At 43.4% G+C, this 27,089-nt stretch overlaps 1 protein-coding gene across 4 annotated transcripts in view; it reads right to left on the bottom strand.

The window, feature by feature from the left end:
• Srgap1 (SLIT-ROBO Rho GTPase activating protein 1) overlaps window positions 1-27,089 on the bottom strand; it is a 279,322-nt gene that overhangs the window by 104,006 nt on the left and 148,227 nt on the right. For all 4 annotated transcript variants that reach the window (XM_076554167.1, XM_076554169.1, XM_076554168.1 and 1 more), the window contains exon 4: window positions 2,872-2,934. In XM_076554167.1, the coding sequence (XP_076410282.1) occupies window positions 2,872-2,934 (63 nt within the window). The remainder of the gene's footprint in view (window positions 1-2,871; window positions 2,935-27,089) is intronic.

Here is a 27,089-nt window from a genome sequence, read left to right as displayed (position 1 = left end):
CCACGTATCATGTGCTCTATATTATCCACTGATGAGAGCGTTCTATCGTGTGTTACGACATCACCATACAACCTGGACCCATCAGATTCGGTTCCAGCTAACAGATGAGTGACTGTAAGGCATCTTTTTCTACTGTCTTCCTGAGCAGTTCCGTGTTTTGAACCAAAGCCTTCTAGAATGTTTGAATGATCAACAAGTGTTGTGGGGCAACAGGTTGGAGTCAGGAAGCACGTGCCTAAGAGCGTCACCTGCTGAGGTTGACTCATAAATAAGTTAATATAGTTCCCAACGGTTCACCCCATACTCCCAGAGAGTTTCAAGGATGTGTGAGCAAAGGAGAACTGAGTATTTGTCTGACTAGGAAATTAAATAGCAACCAAATTCCCTGGGGCTATGTACTTTATACCCTACTTTAGTAACCGTGATGATGTCATCAGCGGCTCAAAATTCTACACAAGATACCAGGAGGTTATTTGTTCCTGAGTAAATACTAGTCAGTGGTTAAAGTAAACCATTTTCCTTAAACCCCTAGTCCACCGATCAACTATCCTACACTTTTAATCTTTCTTCATGTAAACGGAATATGTAAAATGCATAGATTTCATTTGGACAAGTCAGAATTTGTGCGTTTAGTATAAAGTGTAGGAAGAGGCCAAGTAACATCTCTTTTGAAGGTAAGTGGTGTGTGTGTGTGTGTGTGTGTGTGTGTGTGTGTATCGGTGTACGTGAGACTGTGTCTGTGTGTGTGTCTCTGTGTGAGTATGTGTATGTCTGTGTGTCTCTGTGTTTGTTAGTGTGTCTTTCTCTGTGTGTATGAGTGTCCCTCTGTGTATGTACCTGTGTGTGTCTGTACCTCTATGTGTGTTGTGTGTGTGATTGTGTGGTGTGGTGTGCATATGTGGGAGGAGTAGTGTGGGAGGGTGGGGAGGTTCACTGAAGGTGATCTCTGGTCTCCACTGAGCATGCTCTTCGAAGTGAAGTTTCTTTCCGGGAGCTCAGAACGATCTATAGATGGTACCTCAATGCCTTTCCCCCTCTCTCTCAATCCCTCACTGACTCTGAGGGGCTACATGACTGACAAGGTCATCCAGTCTCTAGTTAACTTTCTAGGACCTTCAGACTTCAGATTGATGCTGATTGGAGTCCTGAGGACGTGTGTCAGCTGCCTTGACCCAAATATTGCCTGCTAAATATCCAAACCCAGTGGACAGAAGGAATTGGAGAAACTGGAGAGATTAGACTACATCCGCACTCCATTTCCCATGCTGTCCAACTGGCTTCTCTTGGATCTATCTGGCGATGGAGTTTAACCTGACTCCTGCATCTCTGATCCTGCCCGTGGTGTTGGGAAAACCAGTGGACTCGCTTGGTGAAGTATGAGCAGTGGGTTTGGATTTCTAGGCATGAGAAGCTCATGGAAAGTACAAAGAAGACTTCCCCTTAAAATAGTCAAAGGCAGCAGACACCCCATTTGCTCTCTTCCTCAGAGGCACAAGCTCATTTAACTTTTAAAGTAAAAAGTTTCTAGAAATGGTTAAAATCTCCGGTCATCAGAACCTGACGAATCACATAAAGCACAGGCAGTTAAGTGGCCTTTACCACCTAAAACTCAAATTCATCAGAGACATGGTGTACAGTTAGGCCTTCTCACATGAAAGTTTTGCAGGTTGCACATAAATAAGTTTCTGAAGGAGAAATTAGCATATAGAGATCATCCTATTCAACACTCCCCCCCCATCATCTAGATACAAAAATCTTAGAAAGGAGTCTGAAGAGATGGCTCAGTAATTAAGAATGATGGCTGCTATTCCAGAGGACCCAGGTTCAGTTCTCAGGGCCACACTGCAGCTCACAACTGCCTGTGACTTCAGTTCTTCGGAACCTGACCCCTTTCCCAGACTTGCCCAGCATGGGTACAGGTAAATGCATAATGTTTGCTCAGATGAACACATGCACACATAAATAAAAATAAATCTTAAGATAAACCAACCTTGGTGCATTTTATAAAAATGTTATTTATTTTTTAAAAGTTTAATTAGTTAACAAACTCCTTTAATCAGCAAGTATTAATGGGGCGTTAGAAATGTAATTTACCAAACTACATTTTACACCCTTGTCTTTTTAGGACCAAATAAAATTTACAGTTAAGAAAAATATTAGTAGTTTAAAAAAATAGAGTGGCTCCAAATTATTTAATTTCTTATGATGATATACAGTACCCTAAGTGAAATGTAAGTCAAATAAGACAAATTATTATAAGGAAGGACATAAAGATATCACCATTCCTCCCACCCCACCCCCCACACAAATAATCTTAGTGCAGTGCCGTTACCAAATAGTCAAATGAACTGAAATGGAGGAAGGGGCATGGAAGAGAAAAAAAAAAGAGAGAAAGAATGGCTTAGGATCCAGTTCAGTAACAGAGCACTTGCCTAGCCAAGGTCCAAGGGTCAGACCCAACCCTATAACATACAAATAAATAGAAAGGCAGAAACGAAACTACCTACAATCAAGCAACTCCAAACTGCTCACATCTAAGAATGGCAATCTTAAACAAAATATTCAAACATGGACTGCATGTCTCATAGAATCCAGCCAGTTAAAGCACATCTAATCGAGGCCTCTATACTCTGTTTCCTTAACGTCTTTAACTGCGTGTGTGCATGCTAGTGCGCACACACTCATGAGGGCGCTGAGTGTGGAGGGACTGGCAGAGGAATGCGCCCAACACGCCGCTACCTCATCCCAGATTTTCACAAGAAGCCCATCCGTCAACATTGCAGCTCGGAGGAGGGTCTAAACTGAGCAGCTCCCACGGGCCAGAAATACAAACCAAGAAGCCCACAAACAAAGACAGCATACTTAACTTACCGTGTAAAGCTCATTAAGAACCTTCATTAAGTCCTCGTGCAGTTGGAATGCAATCTCTTTGCTCTACAAAGAAGAAAACGAGAGAAAAACATTACAACGTGTGAGCAATGCTGTTTTGAAATTTTACGTATTTTAAAGCCCACTCACTGAAGGTAGAAGGATGTCTGAAACATGACAGAAGGCCAATGTGTCCTCACTACCACAAAACACCTTCTTCGGTCGGTCAACAGCCCTCTCTCGTATTGAGGAGCTTGGCTCCTGGTCTCTTCAGGATATGCAGGAACAAATAAACGGGCAGCCCAGAGGGCTTCCCCACCAGCCACGTCAGACCTTGTGGGAGGGTGGGTGATGCGTGCGCAGGGTGAAGTGTCACGCTCGCTTAGACGGTGAGTTGCAGGCCAGGCATGGTGGGGCCTATGATAATACTGTCACTAGGCAGGGTGATGAGGAGGACAGTGAGTGTCAGGCCAGCCACCCTGAGTCACTGTCTCAACCCAAAAAGCAGAGGCCAGCGAGAAGGCATTTACAGTACAAGCCCAAGATCCTGCGTTTGCCCACCTAAAGGTGGGAGGGGAAAAGTGACTTTACAGACTTGTCCTCTGACCACACACACAACACGGTACACGTGCACCCCCACATACACCCTACACACACTAACAACGGCAAAACAAATGGGAAAAAAAAGCTAAAAAGAGTAAATTTGAGCAACCAGTTTTCCTCTTCCATGTAATCACCATGGATTGATTATATTGTGGCGATCCCCCAAACAGCAAAGTCAGAGGGAATGAACTCTTCGGGTGCACTACAACATCAAGAAAACACGTCCGAAACTGTCACGGGGCGAGTTCACTTAAGGTCCACACATTTCTACGTCTGCTTTATTTTTTTTTTTTTTATGAAGACCAAACACCAGAGTTGACTCTTCTCTCTGCTTATCCTGAGTTTGATGGAGAGAGAATTGAACACCGCTTTCACCAAGCTGTGGGTTACTTTAAAGTTCTTTTATTCGCACTTATTTATCTCTGTTTTGAGTTCATCCTGTTGGCATCTATAGAAAATGGAAAGAGTGTGTACAGTGTGCTCCATCTACAGTGTGCAACAGTAACAGGAGCCACCCCTGGCTCTCACACTGGCCTGCACAGTTTCCCATGCTACCTATGAGAATGGATACCTAGGACATAGGATTTAAGATGACTCTTAATCTCGCCCAGCCTGGCCATCTTGGCTAGGTGCACAGGAAGCTTGGATTAAAGCCTTTGATGACCACAAGAGCAAGCTGAACGACCTTGTGTGAGGGGAGCGAAGCGGTTGCTATGGCTACGGAGACCATCTGCAGACCACTGTGGAGAGGGGATGGCCGTGGCCAGTCTTAAGAATCTGGGTCTCGGCCAGGCGGTGGTGACGCAAGCCTTTAATCCCAGCACTCGGGAGGCAGAGCCAGGCGGATCTCTGTGAATTCGAGGCCAGCCTGGGCTACCAAGTGAGTTCCAGGAAAGGTGCAAAGCTACACAGAGAAACCCTGTCTCGAAAAACCAAAAAAAAAAAAAAAAAAAAAAAAAAGAATCTGGGTCTCAGACAGAATTGGGTCTGTTTTGGTGAGGTTATTGGTGGTTCGGGCCTCAACAACAACCAAGGGCCAAACTGATGAAGATCATGGGAGATAAAACATCCTGGGAAGAAAACATCAGAGTTGCACTTGAGTGCTGAGAAATTCAAATTCATTAGCAGCGTGTGTCTTTGGGGTACTGGACAGAGCTGTGCTGTATATACCAGGCTCTGATAGTGTCTGAATCTCTAAATTGGATTTAGGATTTTTAAATAAAGCTCTGTGTCTGATCTATAAATATGTGGAGACTAAGAATCACTTCAGAGTAAAAGGGAACCTGCATGTGGGCTACTATAGTCAACTGGAACTCTGTGCACCCTAGCTGGGGCTCTGAATGTATGCATTACACTAGACTCTCCTGTGACTTTAGCTTGGTGTTATTTTAATATCAGGTTTCATTCAAAGAACTGGCCCATCGATTTAAACTCTCTAATGGGATCAAAGGCCACCAAGGAGTCCTGCTCAGTTACCCACGTTTCAGGTAGCAAGTCCAAAAAGAAAATATTTCTTGGCTAAGATTTCCAAACCATAACAGAAAAAAAAAATCCCATCGGTTCAATTAATCTCACCCCAACATATTTAAGGTCAGAGTAAAGGCTGAGCCTGAGGCTCTAAGGGTCGTCCGTGTCACCCTTGGCTAAACATCTGAGAACAAGCACGTTGTACATTTTTACAAAAGACTTCAGGTGATGAGGTAGAAGGAATCCGGCATACACTTGCACTTTAATTTCATCTTTTCATGAGATTCTCCATCCTCGTGTGTGTGTGTGTGTGTGTGTGTGTGTGTGTGTGTGTGTGTGTGTTTCTAGGAGGCAGTATGTCATAATGTTTAAAAGGAAGGACTCTAGCGTCAGAAGACCTATTTTGACTTCTCGGAGACTTTGGCTTTGTCTCAGTTTGTGGTCTACAGATGAATGGCAGCTCCTTGATTTCAAGTCCATTGACCTCAGTGTAAGAGGGGCTTCTTAGAAACTGCTTGGTTTGATTCTGATGCCACTCCCCATTGCCCGAGGATTTTACTTTCCCCAGAGGGCTTTTGACTTTGACTGGTCCCTACGTACTGTGTTCCAGCGTGGCTTTTCCCTACCTCCTCATCACGGGCATGGACTCAACTCAGCTTCCTATGTGCTATACCCTTGGGCGTCTTATTGCTAGTGACAGGGAATGAATTCATAGAGCTTATGTTAGAAAACGGGTAACCCCTGAAGCCAATATGACATGATCTACACATACCATGAAAAGGCCTTTAGGGACCTGTCTCTAGTGGTATTTTTAGTGATTGTGGAAAGCTGATACAGCATTGCTTTCAGTACAGAGATCCTTAGCTATCTCCCAGGGCACAGTATCACAGTTTCCATTTTTTCACTGAGTTGTGATCCAAACATGTCCTGACCTAGTAGATAAACTTACAATTCATCATTTTCTTCGTACCATCTTTTTTTTTTTTTTTTTGAGACAAAGTCTTATTATGTAGTCAGTGCTGGCCTTGAACTCATGATCATGCTCCTTCAGCCTCATGAGTCACCACACTGGGGCTCACCACCATTCCACTCCTGTCATCTGGAGAGATTGACAAGGAGCTGCCTGCCTTGAACAACACTAGTTTTATGTTGACTAATGTGAGAAACATGAATTCAAACGTCTTTGTGTTTAGAGGTCCATGGCCCAGAACAACATCAATAGCTAATCAGAAAGCTGTACGCATGGTTCCTGTTCTCATGGCATGGGACCCTTTCAAGGGTCACTTCATCACCCTCCCTCATTCTAGTCCAAACATCTTCCATTTATTGCTGTCACAATGAGAAGTAATGACTTCCTTTAAATAATACTCCAGATACAGCCCCCCCCCCAAAAAAATCACTTCTTCAATCAGAACAGTAGTTGGAACACAATTAGTATCTAAGAACCTTAGACTGATAAACTGAAATCCTTCTTAGTACTTAGCATATAAAATAATGAGCTTTTAGAAAATTCCTGGATGTTGAAAGCCATCAAAATTCAGTAGGGTGTGCATGCACCTGGGTTCTATTTCACTAAGAACTGAAAATGGAATAGACCCTTGATAGTTGAGCAAGAACTGTTGTGTGGGGAAAAAAAAAGTGAAACCCATCTTAAGGAGAGTAACGACTGTTCCTTCTGTATAAGAAAAATACTAACAAATTATACTCGTGAGGGATAAAATGTTTTCTCTGCTATTTGAAATGAGGGTAGTCAGCGTTACTTTTCCATAGAGAAGGAGAGCCCCTTGATTGCCCAGAACCCCCTAGAACCAGTTAGAAAAGACCACTCCCCCCCCCTACACTATGCCTGCAGGCATTGAAATGACGCTCAGTTTTCTGAGTGTGCTTTGACAGGGTTCTGGGATTCTGATCCAAGGGGAGAGAAAGTGGTCAGAACTGCAATTCAGTTAACACTTTTTAAATGCCTCATATACATATACATACACCCAGGGGTAAATTCTAAACTCCTTTCTAATTATGTAGTAAATGCCATTTTTGGTATTTCTGATGCATCAAGCATAAGTTCAAAATGAACATTTCCAAGGTTTTCTTCTATTTTCATGAGTGAAGATCACTGGGAAAAATGGGGCAAAGTGACCACGACTGTGACATGATGTCTTCCCTTCAATCATGGCTCTGAGCTATGATTATCTTATCATAATCAAGAATATTGTTCCTTTTTTTTTTTAGTTACCATAATTTTTTCGTGTATTTATACCATGTTCGGAGTCATTATAATTTGATTTCCCACAACCACCCAGGAGTGTACCCCATCCACCTGACGCTATGACTTCTAATGTTTTCATCATCATTTCTCACCAATCACGCCATAAATGGTCTAGTTTATGGGCTTATTCCTTTGATTTCACCTTGAGACAAGGTTTCCCAATTTAGCTCAGGCTGTCTTTAAACCTGTTCTGTGGCCGAGGCTGGCTGTAGATTCACTCACACTCTTGCCTCAGCCCCATGAAACTTTCTTCCCTTTTTCATGCCTTATTTTTTTTTTAAATTTCAGACACTTATCAGTACTGACATATAAGTTTCCCATATATGTAATCACTCTATTTATAGATACAAAACAAGAAGTACATGAATGTTGTATAAATTATAAGATAATTTAAAATTTCAACCAAGTAGTTTAAAAAAGGACAAAAGACAGGAATTATGCCGTTTTTAATATAAAGCAAGGATAAAAGATTTCAACAAAGCTAGTGTTCTAAAGAGGTTTTTCTCAATTTGTATTTTTTCTGCTCTCTATCCTCCTAAAAACAAAGAGAGTATTCATCACAGATTAGAAATCTGAAATTCTTAAACATTAATTGATGTTATATTATTTTTCTTTATAGGCATGCTCTATTATGTGAAAGCCATTGAAAAAGTCATTCTGTCGCTAAACCAAAGGGCCAAAGCTCAGCTGGGCGGGGAGGGGTGTCAGTCATGCAACTGCGTGGTGTGTAGGCTGGCTGCAGTGAGCTCAGGACAATGCATACAGAAGGTCATAGCAAGAGATGGAGCAGTGTTTTCAAGGTCATTTGGGTGGGATCTTGGTGCATATCCCACTCAGGCATCTGTTCCAAGACAGTTCTTGGTATTTGTTCCTTTGCCAAAATGGCACAACCTTCTGGGTTGGCACAAAGCCGTCTTGTTAAGTTCTATACAATAAAGATGTAGGATGCATAGGCAGTTCTGAAAGACAGAATTGTTGCAGAGGAGGCAGAGGCCAGGAATACCCAATTTCTACGGGCTAGGCCAGGCCAGTCACATCCCATTCGTTCTGAAATGATGGACTTCAAGGAGAACTGAGGTGGCCAGCCAGTTTCCTCGGCAGCTCAATCTCACTCATATCTTGTGTTATTTGCTTAGGGCATTTCTTGGACGTGAGATTTCTAAGAATGAAAATTTGAGTTTAAGTCTCTCAATACATACTGGATTTTTTTTTTTTTTAAATGTATGCTGCTGTCAGGACAATGATATCTCTTCCTTAAGTCAGAAATCTGAGGTTCACTTGAGACTTGCTGCCTCTCCTTGAAGCGATACTTACCAATTCAGCTGTTTTGGCTGATTAATTTTTCCGTATGTCATTAGAAATAAGAAAAATCTAATTAGGCTCCCTGTGGCTGAAACTGTGCATAGACCTGTGATATGTTTTACGATGGATCTGAGATGTCTTGTCTCATCGATACCTTTCCTTCAACCCTGGGGGTTCCTACCACTGTGACAAAACCATGGCCCAAAGTACCTGAGCAGGGGGAGCGTCGATTTCACATTACAGTTTCCAGCCCATCATGAAGGGAAATCAGGGGAAGAATTCAAGCAAGAACTTGGCGGCAGAAACTGAGGCAGAGGCCATGGAGGAATGCAATGGTGCTTACTGGCTTGCCCTCTTGGCTTGCTCAGTTTACTTTACTTATAGAAACTGGGACCACTTGCCCTCCCACATCAACCATTACTTAAGGAAATGCCCCACAGACCAGTCTGATGGAAGCAATTCCTCAGTTGGGATTCCCTCTTCCCAGATATGTCCTGGTTCATGTGTCAAGCTGGTAGAGAACCAGGGCGCTCTCTCTCCGTCATTCTCCACACCTTGCCTGGCCACTGCTGCTGGCCCTCGGGTCTGGCTTTACTTCTTGGTGCTTTCCCAGGCTCTGTCCTCAGCCTGGACTCTGCTTTCTTCCCTCATCTAGATGGAACCCTACAAGCTGCTCTGAAATCATTCTTCCAAGTTGCTCCCCTGGGAAAAACCAGACCCTTCTTTCATAGTGACTTCATGATTAACTCACTTAGCACCGTTCCTGGACATACTGTCTGGTGATTAAGAATTTAGAGTCTGAAATCAAACTGCCTATGTTCAAACTACTTTGTTGAAGTTAGTAGATAAGTTTTCAGAGGTCTTGGATTTTTCTTCCACTGGAGGTGGGGGGGATAGTGAATATTCTCTATCCCACAGGGTTTTATGATGTTGTGATGGTCCTCATTAAACACTGAACACAAGTTATTATGCTAACGACATTTCCTTTTTCCCCCTCAAGGGAATAACAGGGGTTCAAATCTGCCCTCTGCTCTCCAGAGTCCACCACCTCACAGAGGAACCAGACAATCGGCACTGGCTTATTTTTCTGTTGCCATAGTAAAATGGCAACTACCTGAAGCTGGGAAGAAAAAAGGCATGTGTGTACAACACACACCACTCACACGCACACATACTCATATATCCCCTGTCCCCACCACCGAACTTCCACACAAAGGTTTATTTGGCTCTTAGCTCTGGAGACACAAAGAACGTGCAAGGCCCAGCTTGGCTCTGGACATCACCAACGGCAGGGAGAAGGATACTTGGAAGAAGGGACTGCATTTCCAGATAAGAAGTCAGAAAGGGATCAAGTCATTCTCAGAGCAGCCCGGGAGTCCCATCAGAGTAATTTTAATCCCTTCCCTGGGAAACTCCCCAAGTCCTACGCACCTCCATTAGGCCTTGCCTCTTAGCAGTCTACCTCCCCTCCCGTGGCCACACTGAGTAGTTCCAACCCTCCAAATCACGAGCCCCCCCCCCCCAACAAACTCATCCCGTGGCATGGGTTACACAGCGCTCTGTAAAGAGTGTTGGAGTTAAGTGCCACTTCGGTGGGTGCTGGCCAGAGCTCTGTTACTAGAAGCCTACAGGCATGTGGTCTGAAACATTCCAGAAAGGAGAGGAGATGACAGAACACAGGGCTTAATTAATAGGAGCCACTCAGTGGGTACACTGAGTAATTAATCAAGTGACCTGTGTGGTTGGATGAAATGGCTGCTGACTCAGAGGGTTTCTGGCTGTCGTGGAGGAAGCTTTGAAGTAAATAATATTGAGATGACCAACCCAGGAATCCTGACCTTATGCTGAGTCAGAGTGGGAGTGAGAGAGACAGAGAGGAAAGGCAGATTAAATATTTAATGAGTGTTTCAAATGATTTTAGTGTCTCACACTTGGTTGGGCTGGGAATATAAATTCTGGGTAAAGTGGTCAGGGTCACGTTTCCACAGAGTGTGCGCTTTTAACTTTCTCGACCTCATTCGAATGATTTTATATTAATAGAGCCCTTTAATTCACATCAACTCTGAAGACAGAGGAAAGGGTTTCTTCCAGAAACACCCAGTGGAGAGAACAGGGTTGGGTTTAATGGCCTGAGCCCAGGTTCAGGAGAGTGTATACAGTGTTTCTTCAGGGTTCTCTCCTCCCTGGCAAGAGACGTGGCTTCTCTGCTTCAAACCAAAACTAGAGCTGGGCATGGTAGCTCATACCTATTACAGCAACATGTGGAAGGCTGAGGCATGAGGACTGCTATGAATTTGAGGCTAGCTTTGGCTATAAGTGACAGGCCAGCCCAGGCATACACAAGCAAGACCCGACGTCACAAAAAACAGAACCATCAAGCAAAGATCAGAGAAGGCACATTTCATTCCAGACAGGGGCAAAATGAGCGTACTCCTTCAACTGAAAATCCATGTGGGAAGAAAACATGGCCCCCAAGACTCAACCAGGAAGTGGACCTTGTTCCCAGAAACAAGTCAAGACTTGATCCCGAAGGGAGACGTTCAGGGCATCTTCTAGAACATCTGCTAATGGAACAGGCAAGCCGATGTGACATTGCACACCCAGGCAGAAAAAAGCCACTCAGTTTGTAAGTGACAGACCGAAAGGTGCAGAGTCACTCAGGCATCTGCGACCTCCCGGCTGCGAGCAAGCGAGCGGTCCCTGAACACACAGGTCAAATCACTCAGAAGTTTAAAATTCTATTTTTATCTTTTTTCTCATTAAAAAAAATCAGCAAAAATTTTCCCCCAAGGGAAGTGATGTTCCTCACATATACCAGACCTACAGGAGAAGAGAACCCAGAAGAGCAGAGGAGAAGGCAGGGGCCCCAGGGAACTGCCAGGAAAGGACTCACAACCTCCCCTCTCCCACAGGCCAGAACCCCAGGAAACATGGAGGCTGCAGAGATCAACGCTCTCACCACCCACCCCCACTCCCCCATCCTGCCCCAGCAGCATGCAGAGTGGCTAGAGGCATCCGAGAACATCACCTTTCACCTCAGTGCAGCTGTGCCAACAAGGCACGCCTTAAGTGTCCTTTTCGCTTCTAACTCCTATTTAATTTCCACTCTTGTGGATGTCTCATGCTCTGTTTGTATATCAATCGGGGTTTAGGACCCTGTTTATGTTTCTGCACATACTAAAGGCTAAGGCATTCTTCACGGTCCTCCCTCCTCCGCATACCAAATATACCCCCCTCTCCTGTGTCTTCCCTTCTCTCTCATCCTTATTCCTGACTCTTTAGATTTCATACTTGTAATCATCCATCGCATTAATCTCTAAAAAGCCGTGGTCCCTACCAGTAGCCCAACCCCGCCCCCCCATCTTTTAGAGAATATCTAATACTTCTCCTAACCTTACCTGAACTACTTAATTCCCAATCCTATTCCTAGTAACCAAACTCTGACTATGCTCCACACTCTCCTTGGTCATCTTCTAACAGGTAGTGGAGTTCAGGGGTCTCCGCTGTTAACTGGTAAGCACATTCACAGGTGTGCAGTGGGAATGTCCAGCAGTCCTAGTTAGATGTTCTGCACTTAACATTCTACTCAGGGAATAACGGAGTTCACACCAGGCCTCCTGAGCTCCTGAACTGAGGAATTATTTCAGAACTACACACTTAACTTTATTAATCCAAATCTTACTTGAACGATGTGAATACTCCAAATGAAAGAAGATAGCTGATTAAAATATAAACCAAACAATGAAAGGACAATATATCTATCTATATCTATATCTATATCTATATCTATATCTCTATATATATTTCTCTCTCTCTATATATATACGTATATATATATCTTATACATATATATATATCCAGTAACATATGAAACACACATACACACACACATACACACACACAGTCTCCAAACACAATCAACTCTACAGACCGTGAGGGTGTTAGGTTGGACATGATGACTCATGCCTTTAATCCTAGCACTCCAGAAGCAGAGGAAGCTGGGTCTCTGTGAGTTTGAGGCCAGGCTGGTTGACATAGTGAGACCCAGGCTAGCCTAGCCTACACAACAAGACCTTTTGTCTCAAAAGAGTGCGCTATTTGAAATCTCAGGCAGAGAACTCAAAATAATGATTGTGACAACAGGCACAGACAGCTGAATAAAATAAGGAAGTGAACATGTTCATCAAGATGGAGGTACCAAACTAGTATACAAAAATCAGCAGCTTTTTTAGACAAATAAATACATTGAGGAAGAAGTCACGGAAACAATTCCATTCACAATGGTCTCAAAATAACGACACCAACTAACTAAACAGACTGGAACAAACCTAACCCAGAGCTACTGAAATAGCTCTTTAATAAAACTTTAAAACACTCAAGGAAGACACCCGTAGAATGAAATGCCTCATGTGGTCATGGACTGATAAGATTAATACTCTGAAAATGGCTTTGTGCCAAAAGCAACCTGCCAATTACATGCAACCCCAGTCAAAGAGAGAACTCAATTCTTCAAAGAAATAGAAACAAACAAACACAAACTGAACCAAACCCACCTTACACTTTGTATGGAAGCAAAAAAGACCCCAAATAGTCAAAGCAGTTCTGGGCAAAAGAAATATTCTGGAAGCTAGATCCATAGCATTAAAAACAGCATCATAATGGTGTAAAAACAGTCCTGTAGATTGATGGACTAGAATAGAACAGAAATATCTATCTATCTATCTATCTATCTATCTATCTATCTATCTATCTATCTATCTATCTATCATCTATCTATCTAGCCACACACCTGATTTTTGACAAAAATGTACAAATTAAAAAAGAAAAGAAAAAAAACTCACTGGAGAAAAGACAGGATCTTCAACCAATACTGCTGAGGAAAGTGTGCGTCTAATGTAGATGAATGAATCCAGAGCCTTCTCTCTTACCTGCACAAAACTCAGTTCTAAGTGAATCAAGGACCACAGATTGAGATAAGAAACCCTGAAACCATCAGGGAAGGAAGAAGGGAGTACACTTTAGGATAGGCACAGGTAAGGAAGTTCTGAATAGGGTGCCAAGGCTAGTCATCACCACATGGAGTTTCACGAAATTAAAAAGCTTTTCAATAGGAAAGAGTCTAGAGAGTGAGGACAAAGATTTGCCATCTGCACATCCAACAGAGGATTAATATCTAGAATATACAAAGAACTAAAACAAACAAAACTAAGCATCAAGAAAAAAAACTAATTTAAAAGCGGGCCACAGAACTGATCAGAAAATTCTCAAAAGAGGAATACAAATGACCAACAAATATTTTAAAAAGTGCTCAACATGGATGGCCATCAGAAGTGCAAATTAAGATGACTTTCAGATTCCATATGACCCCAGTCAGGTTCCAGATGACCCCAGTCAGGTTCCAGATGACCCCAGTCAGGTTCCAGATGACCCCAGTCAGATTCCAGATGACCCCAGTCAGATTCCAGATGACCCCAGTCAGAATGATGGTCACCAAGAAAACAGTAAGAAATGCTGGCATGGATAAGGGGAAAGGGGACTGTTTATCCACTGTTGGAAAAGCGTGGAGGTTTCTCCAAAAACTAACAATAGAACAACCCTTTGATCCCTCTCTATCACTCCTGGGAATATACCAAAGGATTCCATCTCCTACCCACAGAGACACGCGCACATCATTGTTCATTGTGGCTGTATTCCCCATAGCGGAAACATGGCATCTGTCTAGAAGACGTGAACTGAAGAACACATACTGAAGATGTGGTACCGCCACACAATGTAATTTTATTCAGTTATAAACAAAAATGAATTATAAAAATTACAGGAAAGTGGGTGGAACTGGAAAACATTACACTGAATGGGGTAACCCAGGCCCCAGAAGACAAATAGCACGTGTCCTGTCTCATTATTGGAACCCAGCTTCTAACTTTCGGTTTCGTGTGTTTCGTTTGGAATGTCTATAGCGGACAGGAAGCTAGAAAAGGCAGACAGTGGTAGAGGAGGTGGCCTTAAGGACTGAGGGGATAGAACACGTGTGATATTAAAATGGGGAGGGTGGGGGTAAAGCAGAGGGTTAAGGTTGACGTGCAGATGGGATTGGTGGGGGCAGGGAGAAGAGAAGACAGGTGGTCTCACCAAACAAGAATGCATGCACAATCCAATACAAAGTATACTTTTAAAAAGACACAAACAAAGCCGGGCGGTGGTGGCGCACGCCTTTAATCCCAGCACTCGGGAGGCAGAGCCAGGCGGATCTCTGTGAGTTCGAGGCCAGCCTGGGCTACCAAGTGAGCTCCAGGAAAGGCGCAAAGCTACGCAGAGAAACCCTGTCTCGAAAAACCAAAAAAAAAAAAAAAAAAAAAAAAAAAAAAAAAAAGACACAAACACAGGTAACTTGCGTGGGTGGACAGTATTTCCCCAGAAAACATGAGTTATTAAATGATAATCTCAGTGTCAGGTGTGGGATCTCTTTCAACAAGTTATTGGTTAGAAAGACCTCACAGGTCCCCCACACAACACAGGCTGTTTTAAGACCTTGCTTCTCAAGAAAACACTGATTGTAAGATAAAGAAATCAAGCTGGAACTGGTCTGGAAACATCTTCCTCCCTGTGGGCTCATTTTTACCATGCTATAAGGGTCTATGCAGGCCAATGGGGGAAAGTCACCAATAATATTACCCAGTGGTGAACACTGAATGTTATAATACTGCCCTTCCGGTAGTGAGCACTGAATGTTATAATACTGACCTTCCAGGCATGGTGTGTCCATAACTGAAATGGTGGCATTGACTGTTAGCGGCTAACCAACTACTTTCTGGTTGCCTTTGAAGATGACACACTGCATGAGAGAATGTGTGTCTCGTACTGTAAACCTCATTATCTTAGTTTCATTTCTGTTTCTGTGATAAAATACCCTGACCAAAAGCAACTTAAGAGGAAAAGGGGGTTTATGTCTTCAATAAAAGAAAGCATTTCATTGAGAGCTCGTTTATGGTTTCAGAGGTCAGTCTATTATCATCATGGTGGGGAGTGTGGCGGTACACATGGTGCTGGAGAAGGAGCTGAGAGCTTTACATCCTGATGCGCAGGCAGGCAGGGAGGCAGAAAGAGAAAGAAAGTGGGTCTGGCTTGGGCTTTTCAAACTTCAGAGCCCACCCCCAGTGACACTCTTCCTTCAAAAAGCCCACATCTCCTAATCTCCTAATCTTTTCAAATAGTTTTATTTCATGGCGGCTAAGCATTCAAATATGTGAGTCTCATTTTTATTCAATCTACCCCAATTTTTATATTTTTGGTTTTTCAATTATATGCCCATGACATGAATGCACTTTTCATTAAACAATGATCTCTTTATAGAGTCTACCTGGCTCCCCTGAGAATAAACAAAGCTTTAAACAATGAGGACATCATCATGACCATGTTTATTAAATCCTTGCACAGGAAAAGGACGTCATATAAAATCACACATCACTGGTGAGCTGGGTGCTCCCTTCCCTGGATCTAAGGCTGAGGAGGACATACTGCAGAAGTCAATAAGTCCAAATGCCTTCCATCTCTGATTCTGCTCTCTGCTCCATGGGGCTCTTTGATCCAGAAAGAGCAGAGGCAAAAGTGAAGAATCACAGGCCTCTCTTGGTGGCATTCCAGGGCCCTTCTGTGAATTCACCCTGAACTTGCACCATGAGAGGCAGACCCATCCACATGTGTAAAACACAATGAAAATCTGTTTCTACATCTCTATTTTGTAGATGTCTAATTGTATTTAAGATAAGAAGATTAAAACCGACATATAGCATACTAAGTGCCTATTTGATCCACACATACCAATGTGTCTATGGGTGTTGTAAGTAGATAATGGCAACATGAACCAGAGGTAGGCATGGATATAAGTAGGTTGTAGGTCTGTTCCCTCTATTTTAAGTCACTGAGACATGAACTCCAAATAAATTATTTCTAAATGGTGTTATCAAATGATAAATAAGATCTGATGGTGTCTTTTTTCAGACTTTATACTTTTCTATGTGTTTTGCTCTCGGGAAGTGTCTTCCTCCTAAAGAGATATGGGCTCATCACAAATCCTGGCCTTTCCTAGACCAGCCCACGTTTCCTTCCTCACAGTCCCTGCCTCCTCCTCCTTCCATCTCGTCGTCTGTCCTCACTCCAGCATGTCCTTCTGTGATCTGCTGTAACTGCTCAAATGACCCCACTAAAATGCATATAACACATAGAGACAATGAAAGCCACATATACTATGTCACAGAGACCCCCCCCCCCCCGTCTCGTTTGTTACTCACTAACATTCAGCCAAGGTTTGGGTGACTTAATAACTAATTAGGAAATACATGGAACTGATATGAATTCATGTAATATTGAAATATAGATAGTTTAAAATTAGGCCGACTGGGCCAAGTGGCACACACCTTTAATGCTAGTACTCAGGAAGCAGAGGCAGGTGGATCTCTTTGAATTCGAGGCGAACCTGGTGTATGTAAGTTCCAGGACAGCCAGAGCTACATAGTGAGACTCTGTCTCAAGAAGACAAACAAAAATAAGTATGATCAGGCCTGAGAGCCTGATTTTAATATAATAAATACTTCATGGTTGAAAAATAGCATAACTTTTCATGCTAGAGTTATTGAAAATGGTAATAAATTAGAAATACTTTTTCTATGTCACTAACTGAATAATCAATTAAGTGCAAACTCTTGGTGGCCACATATATAAACCTACTCAGTTAAAGGTAGAACAAGTTCAGGAAGCAGAGGCAGGAGGATCTCTGTGAATTCAAGGACAACCTGATCTACACAGAGAGTTACAGGCCAGCCAGGGCTCCATAGTTGAGACGTTGTCTCAACAAAACAAAACAAAACAAACAAACAAACAAACCAGAACAAATTAGTAATGCTTTAGTTCAGTCCACAATATAACCAACTAAATCACAATTGTATTTTTCTAATTAGTTTTTAAATATACAAAACGTTGCAAAAAGTTAACAACTGCTTTATTAGTGACCTATTCCCATGTGTTTTCTTCAGAACAAGAATCTGGGTATTTACTTTTGGGAAAGTCAGGGCTTTCTCTCCCGTGACAGAGGTGACTGCTCCAAGTGTGACTCAAGGCTCCCATCTACACAGCTAGCTGGCTCAGGAGCACAGCCTATGGTAAAGTGAACTATAGCACATGGTGTAGGCTGCTCAGTGATCTAAGTCTCCACGGCATCACAGCAAGAATGCATGGGCCATCCATGAGAAGAAGCCGGTGAGGAGGTTTGCTCATCTCAAAGCAAAGGGCAGAGAATCTTGGAGACACTGATACGAATTCAATCACTCAAACTTAGATGTTCCCCCACTCTTAGCGGTAATTTAATGAGTACTATGCAGTTGACAAACAGAAAATGGGGGTGGGGTGGGGGAAGGGCATACCATCCAGTGTGAGAGGCAGACAAAACTGCTTCAGTCTGGTCTCAGTTGTGTTTATTCAAACAATGTAGAAAGTACCCTTATCACTTCTTAACAAGACACTTGATTTTCAGTATTCATCTTCAAGAATTCAACCGGCTTGGTGGTGGTTCTCAACCTGTGGGTCATGATCCATGGAGGGGTCAGCTAAGACCATCTGAGTATCAAATGTTTATGTTATAGTTCATAGCAGCAGCAAAATCACAGTTATGGAGCAGCAATGGAAATAAATTTTATAGCTGGAGGGGGGGGTCACCACAACATGAGAAACTGCATTAAAGCGCTGCAGTGTTAGGAAGGTTGAGAATCACTGATTTAGAATTTGATGCTGATCAACAGAAGCATCTCAGAAATACTGTGGTTCATGAGTCCACTAAGCAGACAGTGGATCTCAGGAAAAGCAGGGACAGGAGACTAAAACATTCCTGGAACAGCCCCCCTTTTTCACCAAGAACCGAATCACTGAATACAACCAGAGAAACCAAAACCACAAAACATACCCCCAAACGAAAAAGCCGACCATTCCCGGCTAAGCCGGTCAATGCGCAGCGAACGACAGCCGACTGGAAAGAGAAAAACAAGGATCCCAGATCTCCACGCGAGGCCCGGGGTCAGCACATTTGGAAATCTTATTCTCCCTGAGCTGTTTCCTCATCGCTGCAGTGGAAAAAGTTTCAGAGCCTGGCCCCTGGGTTTGCTGCACGGATTAGAAGAGCTGCCCACTGTCATGAGTATGACGGATTGCTTGGCGCACACCGAGCATTCCATAGTCGTTACCTCTTGCTATCACTGTGATGTCTCATCAGCTCAGCGTGTCCTTATTTTATCTTAGGAAGCTGCTTTCTGTTATTCAACATACTGGTGAAAACGGTCCGCTCTTCATATCGTCTTTCAAATCGGAGCATTTTAGTCGATTCAATTGAAGTCTAAATGAGTGTTTTTGGACTACTACATTATCGAGACCGACGTCCATTCCAGAGTTGCAATGAAGCAGTCTCTCGGAGGCACATTTCAGACTGCATAATTGCTAGGTCTGCCTTGGGAGAAAGGGGAAACCTGTCTCCATGAACAAGCCACCCTAGTTCTCAACTCCTTGTAGAGAGAGCCACCTGGAGACAGCTATCGGGCCCTCGTTAAGACTCCCATTCTCTGTGCTTACCATTCCCAGTGGCTCTGTTCCTTGGATAGCATGATGGGAAGAAGGCGGCATGAGCTTTCTTTCCTTGACCCCCCAGATGACTGTGTATTGTGTTTGCAGCTCCCTGCACCACGCCTGCTCTGTATGTCACGGGGCGGAGGGTTTGGAGACAACACATTTGTTAACAGCCCCGTCGTGTGGGATCGGTCCCCATCTACATCTGTGTGGTCAGTAAAAGCCCACGAATCTTGAAATAATGGTTCAAGTACCCGGGCCCTTCCTACTTGGATAAAGAGCAGCCAGCTAAAGCCGTGGATATCTTAAATTCGGATTTGGATGGACTGACTGATAAGCAACATTTAAAGTACTAAGAGGTCTTTAAAACAGCAGCCATCCAGGCTGTTCCCTCTTAGTTGATAAGGACAAGAACTTTTTGAAGGATAGATCTATGTCCAGGTCACAATTCACATGACAGGGTAAACTACCCCCCCCCCCCCCAGTTCCTAAGTTATCACAGCTTCCTCCTGAGTTCTCCAAGGCAAGCTACACGGATCCTATCTCACTCCTCTGGGGTTTGTTTTTGTTTTACATTTATGTTTATTTCATACACAAACACCCACAGCACAGCCTGTGGGTAGAAGTCCGGAAGCGCAGCTGGTGAGGGCAGGTTCCTTCCTTCTACCCTGAGGGTTCTGGGTATCCAACTCCCATCATCAGGGTGGGAGATAATTGACTGGGTGACAGCTGAGCTATCCCACAAGTCCACATCTGTTTTTGGTTTCGATAATTTTGCTTTTCAGTTTATCTATCTCATTCTATGTGCAGGAGTGTTTGCCTGCATGCATGTATGTGGACCATACATGTGCTTGGTGTCTACAGATATCAGAAGAAGGCAGTGAATCCCTTGGGACTGGAGTTACGGATAATTGTGACCCAACACACAGAGGCTCAGAACCAAACCCAGGTTCTGTTGCAAGAGCAACGTGTGCTCTTAATTATGGAACCATCTCACGAGCCTGTTTTATTATTGTTGCTATTCTTAATTTTCTTTTATTTTGGTGTGTGCAGGTGTGCTGTGAACGTGTGGATGTATGATGCTACATTCTTCATCCCAGCCAGAAGAGCAACAGGTATAGCATCTGGTCCAGGCAGAGGAGGTTGAGAGCGTCTGTACGGCTGCCTTAGTTAGGGTTACTATTGCTGTGATAAAACTCTGACCAGAAGCATTTGGTTTATTTTTAGCTTACATTTCCACATTCACAGTCCATCATCAAAGGCAGTCAGGGCAGGAACCTGGAGGCAGGAGCTGATGCAGAGGCCACAGAGGAGTGCTGCTTACTGACTTGCTCAGCCTGCTTGCTTATTGTATCCAGGACCACCATCCCAGGTGTGGCACTGCCCAGAGTGAGCTGGGCCCTCCCACATCAGTTATCAATCAAGAAGATCTCCCACAGACTTACCCAAAGGTCAATGTGATGGGGGCATCTTCTCAACTGAGGTTCCCTCATCCCCAATGTCACCAGCTTGTGTCACACGGACATAAAACCAGCCAGCAAAACACCTGACTACTCAGGGCCACAAGAGAACTTTCTTCTATCATTTTTTTTTTTTTTCTGGAATTTTCTTCCTAAATACACAGAAGGATTGGTCAGCAGTCTCTGGTCTTGTTCCTGCTGGTCTCTGCATAGAAGAATGATTTTACCCAATTTTTCAATAAACTTCAAACTTAAGAGCTTGATGACTTCATCCTGTCTTCCCATGGGCTCAGGTCTTATCTTTAAGAACAGTTACCGAATTATAATGTAATTCTTATTTCTCTGTTTCCTGCTGGTGCCAGAGTCTAAGCTCCTGCAGGATGCCAAGCTAAGGATTCCTCTCTTGCTTTCGTGATCTCAGCACTCACTACCACACCCTGTTGCTGAAAAGGCAATTGACAAATGTTTGCTGAACGAATAATGAAATGAAACTTCTTTTAGATTTTGGGAAAGCCACTGATCTTGATAAAGTCAGATTTCAGGGGGAAAAATGGAAAGGGAGTGGAGTTTCTAGTAGATTTGTCATAGTCATGATTGTTTAGTTGAGTCAGTATACTTGGCTAAAAAAGTTTTTAAAAAGTTTTTTCTTTTTTTTTTTTTTTGTGGACTCCTACAATCTTTATCTTTAAAACTAAAGGGGTTAAAAAGTTTGTGGACGAGCTGACTTAAGTCGCCAGTGTGCTAGCCAATTATACTTCTGAGTTCACTGAACACTATTAAAGCTTGCAAAGTAAAAATGCTATTTATACGCTATTAATTACTGAGTATCTCAAATACATGTCTGTGTGGTGCACATATGTCGACCAGAGCTCTGTGTTGGCTGTCTTCCTCAGTCCCTTTCTATCTTATATGCGGAGGCAGTATCTCCTGCTGGACCCACAGCTCACGTTTCAGGATTCCCAGGCTGTGCTTTCCGTGTGCTGGGATCACAGACGGGCCGTCATGCTCCCCTGACAGCTCTGTGGGTACTGGGGATCCGAACTCTGGCCCTGACGCTTATGCAGCAAGCACTTTCCCTTCTAAGCCTTCATGAAAGCCCTGTTGCATTTCACTTTATTTTTCAGTATAAATAGTTCACCTATCCAATGGAGAAATCTATTGAATTCTAGACTGATCTTGTAACAAAGTTGAAACATTTCCTATTTTTTTTTTAAATTTAGTAATGAAAGAAAAAGTTTTTCTTTGTGCTTTCAAAGGTCTTAAATCTCAACACCCATGTTTAGTACGTGTTCTGCAAATGTATCGTGTGGGTTGCTATAATCCAAGGTCTCACAAGTGTTTCTTCATGCAAACATGTGCTATAGGTACAGTCTTCCTCAATATGGCGTTTGCTGCGGCTACTGGGGACCTTTTAGAATCCCACCACGTGAAAAAATCAAGCAGTCTTCAACAGGAAAGATGCCTATTCCTAGGTTGCATAGAATCTGTTGATCCTGACTGTGGACATTTTGACATCTGGTAGGAATTTTCTGTCTTCAGCAGTTCCTTTTTAAACATGGCAGCCTCCTTTCCAGATAAGAATGGGGAAGGACTCCGCCTGTCTGTGACTTCTCTATATGTGTGTGTGTGTGTGTGTGTGTGTGTGTGTGTGTATGCATACATACCATGCTGCACATGTAGAGGTTTCAGGACAACCTTGAGGGACCGTCAGCCCTCACCTTCCACTGTTTGAGGAAGGGCCTCTCGATGTTTGCATCCTCCAGGCTGCCCACACTTCCAGGGACTCCTCCCCCACCCCCCATCTTGACAAGGAAACACTGAGGTCATAGATGGTACTGTGTTCAGGGTTCGCATGAGTTCAGGGGTCTGAACACAGGCCCTCACATTTGCATAGCAAGTGTTTCACCCCCTAAGCAGTTTTCCTGGCTCACCCATGACCTTATAAAAATGAGCTTGATTAGGGCTTGATCTATGATAGATAGTAAAACCTAAATAAACTTGGTACTAAAACCTACTTCTTAAGATTTCATTTTTAAATGGGGAGTGGGGGTTTGGCAATTTGTTAACCTGTCTCTTGTTTATTAATTTAAGTTTATAAACTCCATGACGACAGAACAAACCAAACCAGAAAAATTCTTTAAAGTGACAATACCTGTTGGGGAGGACCCAAGATTCAGTTTAGATCACTATTTCTCAGCTGGGGCCAATGGTGCCTACGAAAACATCTGGTGACGTCTGAAGGCATCTTTGGTTGTCCATGCTGGGAGGTGCTGCAGACAGAGTGAGCGGAGCATCCCACAGTCTGAGCTGGCGCTCCTCAAGTGCATGGTTCCCATTTTGCTGGATGCTTCCAGCGGTTTTTGTCTCTAGTTTTCAGTTTATCTGTCCTTGCATCTGGGTTTCTCTGGGCTTATCTCGCTGGATTCAGTAAGCTTGAATGTATAGGCTGTGTCATTTGCTAAATTCGGGATAGTTTCTTGCAATTATCTTCAAATACTTATTTCTGTACCATACTTCTTCTCTCTTTCAGAAACGCTGATGATGTAAATGTTGGAAATACTGTGCGAACAGTTCATTCTCTTCTTTCAATTTCCTTCTTCTTCTTGATGTTCAGATTAGATCATTTTGCTCATTTCAACCTCACCAGTGAACCCTCTATGAGCTCTGGTCTAATAGAGAGCCCGGCTATTCCGTTTTGAAAGTTTGGTTACTGTATTTATTCACTTAAATTTTTCCAAATGGGCTCAGCAGCTAAAAGGACTTGGGGTGCAGGCCCTACACCCCAAAATTCAGTCCCTGAAACCCATGGTGGAGGGGGGAACCGAGTCCCGTGACCTCCACATACATGCCACCACACACGCGTTCCCATCTCTTCCTTACACACACAACAATTTAAAAAACAATTTCCAATGATTCTTATTTATATTTTCTACTTACTTTATGAGTGTTTGATCTTCCATCTTAGAATGCTTTTTATAATGACTGCCTTAGCTAGCTCAAGCATCTATGTTAGCTCAGCATGGCTCTCATTTTTTTTCTCCAAGCCTTTCTGGCTTTCTTGGTTTCCCCAAGGTTGAGTGATTTTTTTGTACTGTATTCCTGATATTTTCAATATTATGTCTCTGGGCCCTATTTAAATCAGCTGTAGACTTTAATACTTCTGGTTTTATCAGGAACCCCAGCTGCCTACATTTGGGTTACAAATTCTGGCCAGCCTCATATAAGCTGTAGTTTCCATGTTAATTCTGTTGCCAACATCCTTGGGGTACTATTTACATCTTTCATCATATTTACTACACAGTGACCACTCAGGGCCCTGGAGTGGTACTGATACTTGGTTCAGCCCTCAAGCCTTTGTGGGGACACTCTTTAAGATCAGATCTGCTTGTGTACAATGTTTGGATTCAGGAGCGTCGTCACTGTAATCTCCACCACTCTCTGGTTTTCTAGGGTCCCCCTTCTGGTCCTCTAACTTGAGAACCAGTTGTCTATTCTATTGTTCTGTTCCATTCCGTTCCATTTCATTCCACTTCTTCCACACATACTGAATGTCTGAGACTGCAGTCTGTGCTAACCACGGGTAACAGCGGCGCTCCCAGGGAGCGTGTTTCTCCAAAGATCTTTAGGGGGGTGTGGTCCCTGTTGCAAGATGTTTGTGTTCTCAGGGGGTAAGGAACAGCAAAGAAAACTTGGAAGAGCAAAATTTGGAGTTACACGTTCCTCTCCTTTTTCTGGTCTTTGATTCACAGCCCAAGGCTTCCTGTATGGGTCTGTGTGTTCATGTCTCGTTGTCTGCTCCCAGGTTCTTTGCTCTCAGGCATCTAGGCTGGGAGACACGGAGGGGGAAGTGGGGGAAACACTGCCCATCTGGCAGAATTTTCAGGTCTGGCCTTTCATCCGCCTCCTACTACTTACATCTTCATATCGCTGCGGCAGGCACTGTGTTTAGGCTTTATGGATGCACTTAGCGGGAAGGACCTGGTGGACTGTGCTGACTGGGTTCCTTAGAGCCTGTATTTACCTTTCAACTCCGTCTTTCCTTTGGGTGAGCACAGGTATTTACCTAGTGTATCATTTAGCGTTCACCGTGTAACAAAGCACTCCGGACTCAGCGGCACAAAGCAGCATTTCCCTTAGCTCATGAGTCTTCCCATCAGCTGGGAGATTGCTCTGTTCTGGGCTGGCGGGGCTGCATCCTCGCTCGCACCTGCGGTCCAGCGCCAGTGGGATGATGTCAGATGTTCTAATTTGTATGTCTAGTCGCCGGCTAGCTGTCACTTAGGCTGTCTGTCTCCCTTCATGTGGTCTCACTCACCCCGAAGGCTAACTAGGACTTGTTTCCACGCTGGTCTCAGGGATCCAGCTGCATCATGAGAGGGTGCGATCCAGGGAGAAAGAACTTTTGACAACCTGCTTGTCTCCCATTCACTGGTGTCCCGAGTCACACAGCCTAACGTCAGGGTGGCTGAGGCCTGCCGACAGCAGATGAGAGACAGACCATCACAGGGGAGGACAGTTCTGTGCATAACATATCACTACCAAGTGCATATTCAGGAGAGTACGGTATACATGTAAGATTGTTATTCCCCTGCCTTTTAAAGTAACATCTTCATCGTACAGAAAATGGCAGGGCCACCACTTTTCTTCAGTTGCCTTTGGCAAGTTCCACACCGATGTCTTTTTGACATTTAACATCACCCCAAGACCCAGTCTGTGTTTTTTGGGGGAAGGAGGGTGTGTCTGGTCAATTCAGTCAAGCCTGAAAGTACCACTAAGATAAAGTTAGAAAACATTTTTAAATATAAATCACCACTAAGATAAAGTTGGAAAATATTTTTAAATCTAAAACACTTTTACTTATAAAATATGTATTCTCCTTTTAGTTTCAGATTGAATTTTATTTTTAATTCTCACTTTCCCCAGGGGGTTGTTCATAGAATCTTCTCTACTTTCTGCAAATTCCGTGTTCCCCACAGACACCTCAGGTCATGGGAACACTTCCCCAGGCACAGAGAACCTGGAACCGAGAACCCCACAATACCCTGCTCTCTTCCTACCAACTGAGACATCTGCTCTCCCGAGAGTTTCCTGCTGAATCCAATCCACCTGCCTGTCCTTTGTATTATTATCTGCCATAGTTATACCTGCTTTCTCCCAGCCCAGCCTTTGGAGTGTCTCCTGCCCTTAAACCCTAGTGTGTGAGGTGAGTGAGTGTGTGGTGTGTGTGTGTGTGTATGTGTGTGTGTGTGTGTGTGTGTGTGTGTGTGTGTATTCAAGTGCTCCTGAAGGCCAGGCGTCAACGTTGGATGTTTCCTCAGGAGCTAACCACCTTGTTTTCCGAGACAGAATTTCTCCCAGGCTTGGAGCTCACCAAGAAGGTTAGGCTGGCTAGTCAGTGGGTCCCAGGGTTGCACCACGTCTCCATCTCCCTAACTCTGGACAAGCATGGCACCCGGCATTTTCACATGGGTTCTCGGTGAGTCAAATTCAAGTTCTCTTGCTTACAAGGCAAGCGCTTTACCAAAGGAGCCATCTCCTCAGCCTAGGTTTCCCTTTTTCTATGATGCCTTCTGTTCGCCATTTTAACTAGTTCTGTTTAAAACAAACAAACAAAAACACAAAGCCAAACAAAACACCGACAGTATCCAAGGCAAGATACTAACACATGCACTTGAAAACAAAACCTTTCCTGGATCCACACTCTTCTTTAAAAGACCCACACACTTCCACCTTTCTCTTTCTCTTTACAGGCAACTTTCTAGAAAATACTATCGGTATTTTATGGTATAACTTGCTACAGCCAGTGGCCCATGCAAGAACAGACAGCCGGTGCCGGCGATGAAGCCCACGAGTCTTCTTACTTGACCCTTGCCTCTGAAGGGGGGACTATTTCCCAGGCCCACCTACAACCTCTTTCTCTGGGGAAGTAGTTCAGACCACGGTGTCACTTAAATCTGGCCCTGTAAGTACTGCATTGGGCTAACACACTCTGAGCTTTATGTCATGTGGATGCCATTCATTGCTTGTTTCTGATACAGATGTAAGTTTCTATCTGTTATTTTATTTGCTCATGAAATATCTGCTGAGCACCTAGCATGTGACAGTCACTGTGAACAATACAAAAAGTCCACCCCTTGGGAGCTTATATGCAAAAAGCACAGACACCAACAAGCAAATATAGAATATGTTAGAAAGGGATTAAGTACTATCTATCTCTATCTATCTATCTATCTATCTATCTATCTATCTATCTATCTATCTATCTATCTATCTATCTTCTATCAATTTATCAATCATCTATCAATTTATCAATCATCTATTTATCAATCATCTATCTATCTATATCATCTATCTATCTATCTATCTATCTATCTATCTATCTATCTATCTATCTATCTATCTTCTATCAATTTATCAATCATCTATCAATTTATCAATCATCTATTTATCAATCATCTATCTATCTATATCATCTATCTATCTATCTATCTATCTATCTATCTATCTATCTATCTATC

Source organism: Peromyscus maniculatus, chromosome 18 (assembly GCF_049852395.1).
Source record: "Peromyscus maniculatus bairdii isolate BWxNUB_F1_BW_parent chromosome 18, HU_Pman_BW_mat_3.1, whole genome shotgun sequence".
NCBI classification, from domain to species: domain Eukaryota; kingdom Metazoa; phylum Chordata; class Mammalia; order Rodentia; family Cricetidae; genus Peromyscus; species Peromyscus maniculatus.
This window is presented reverse-complemented; position numbering and strand designations above follow the sequence as displayed.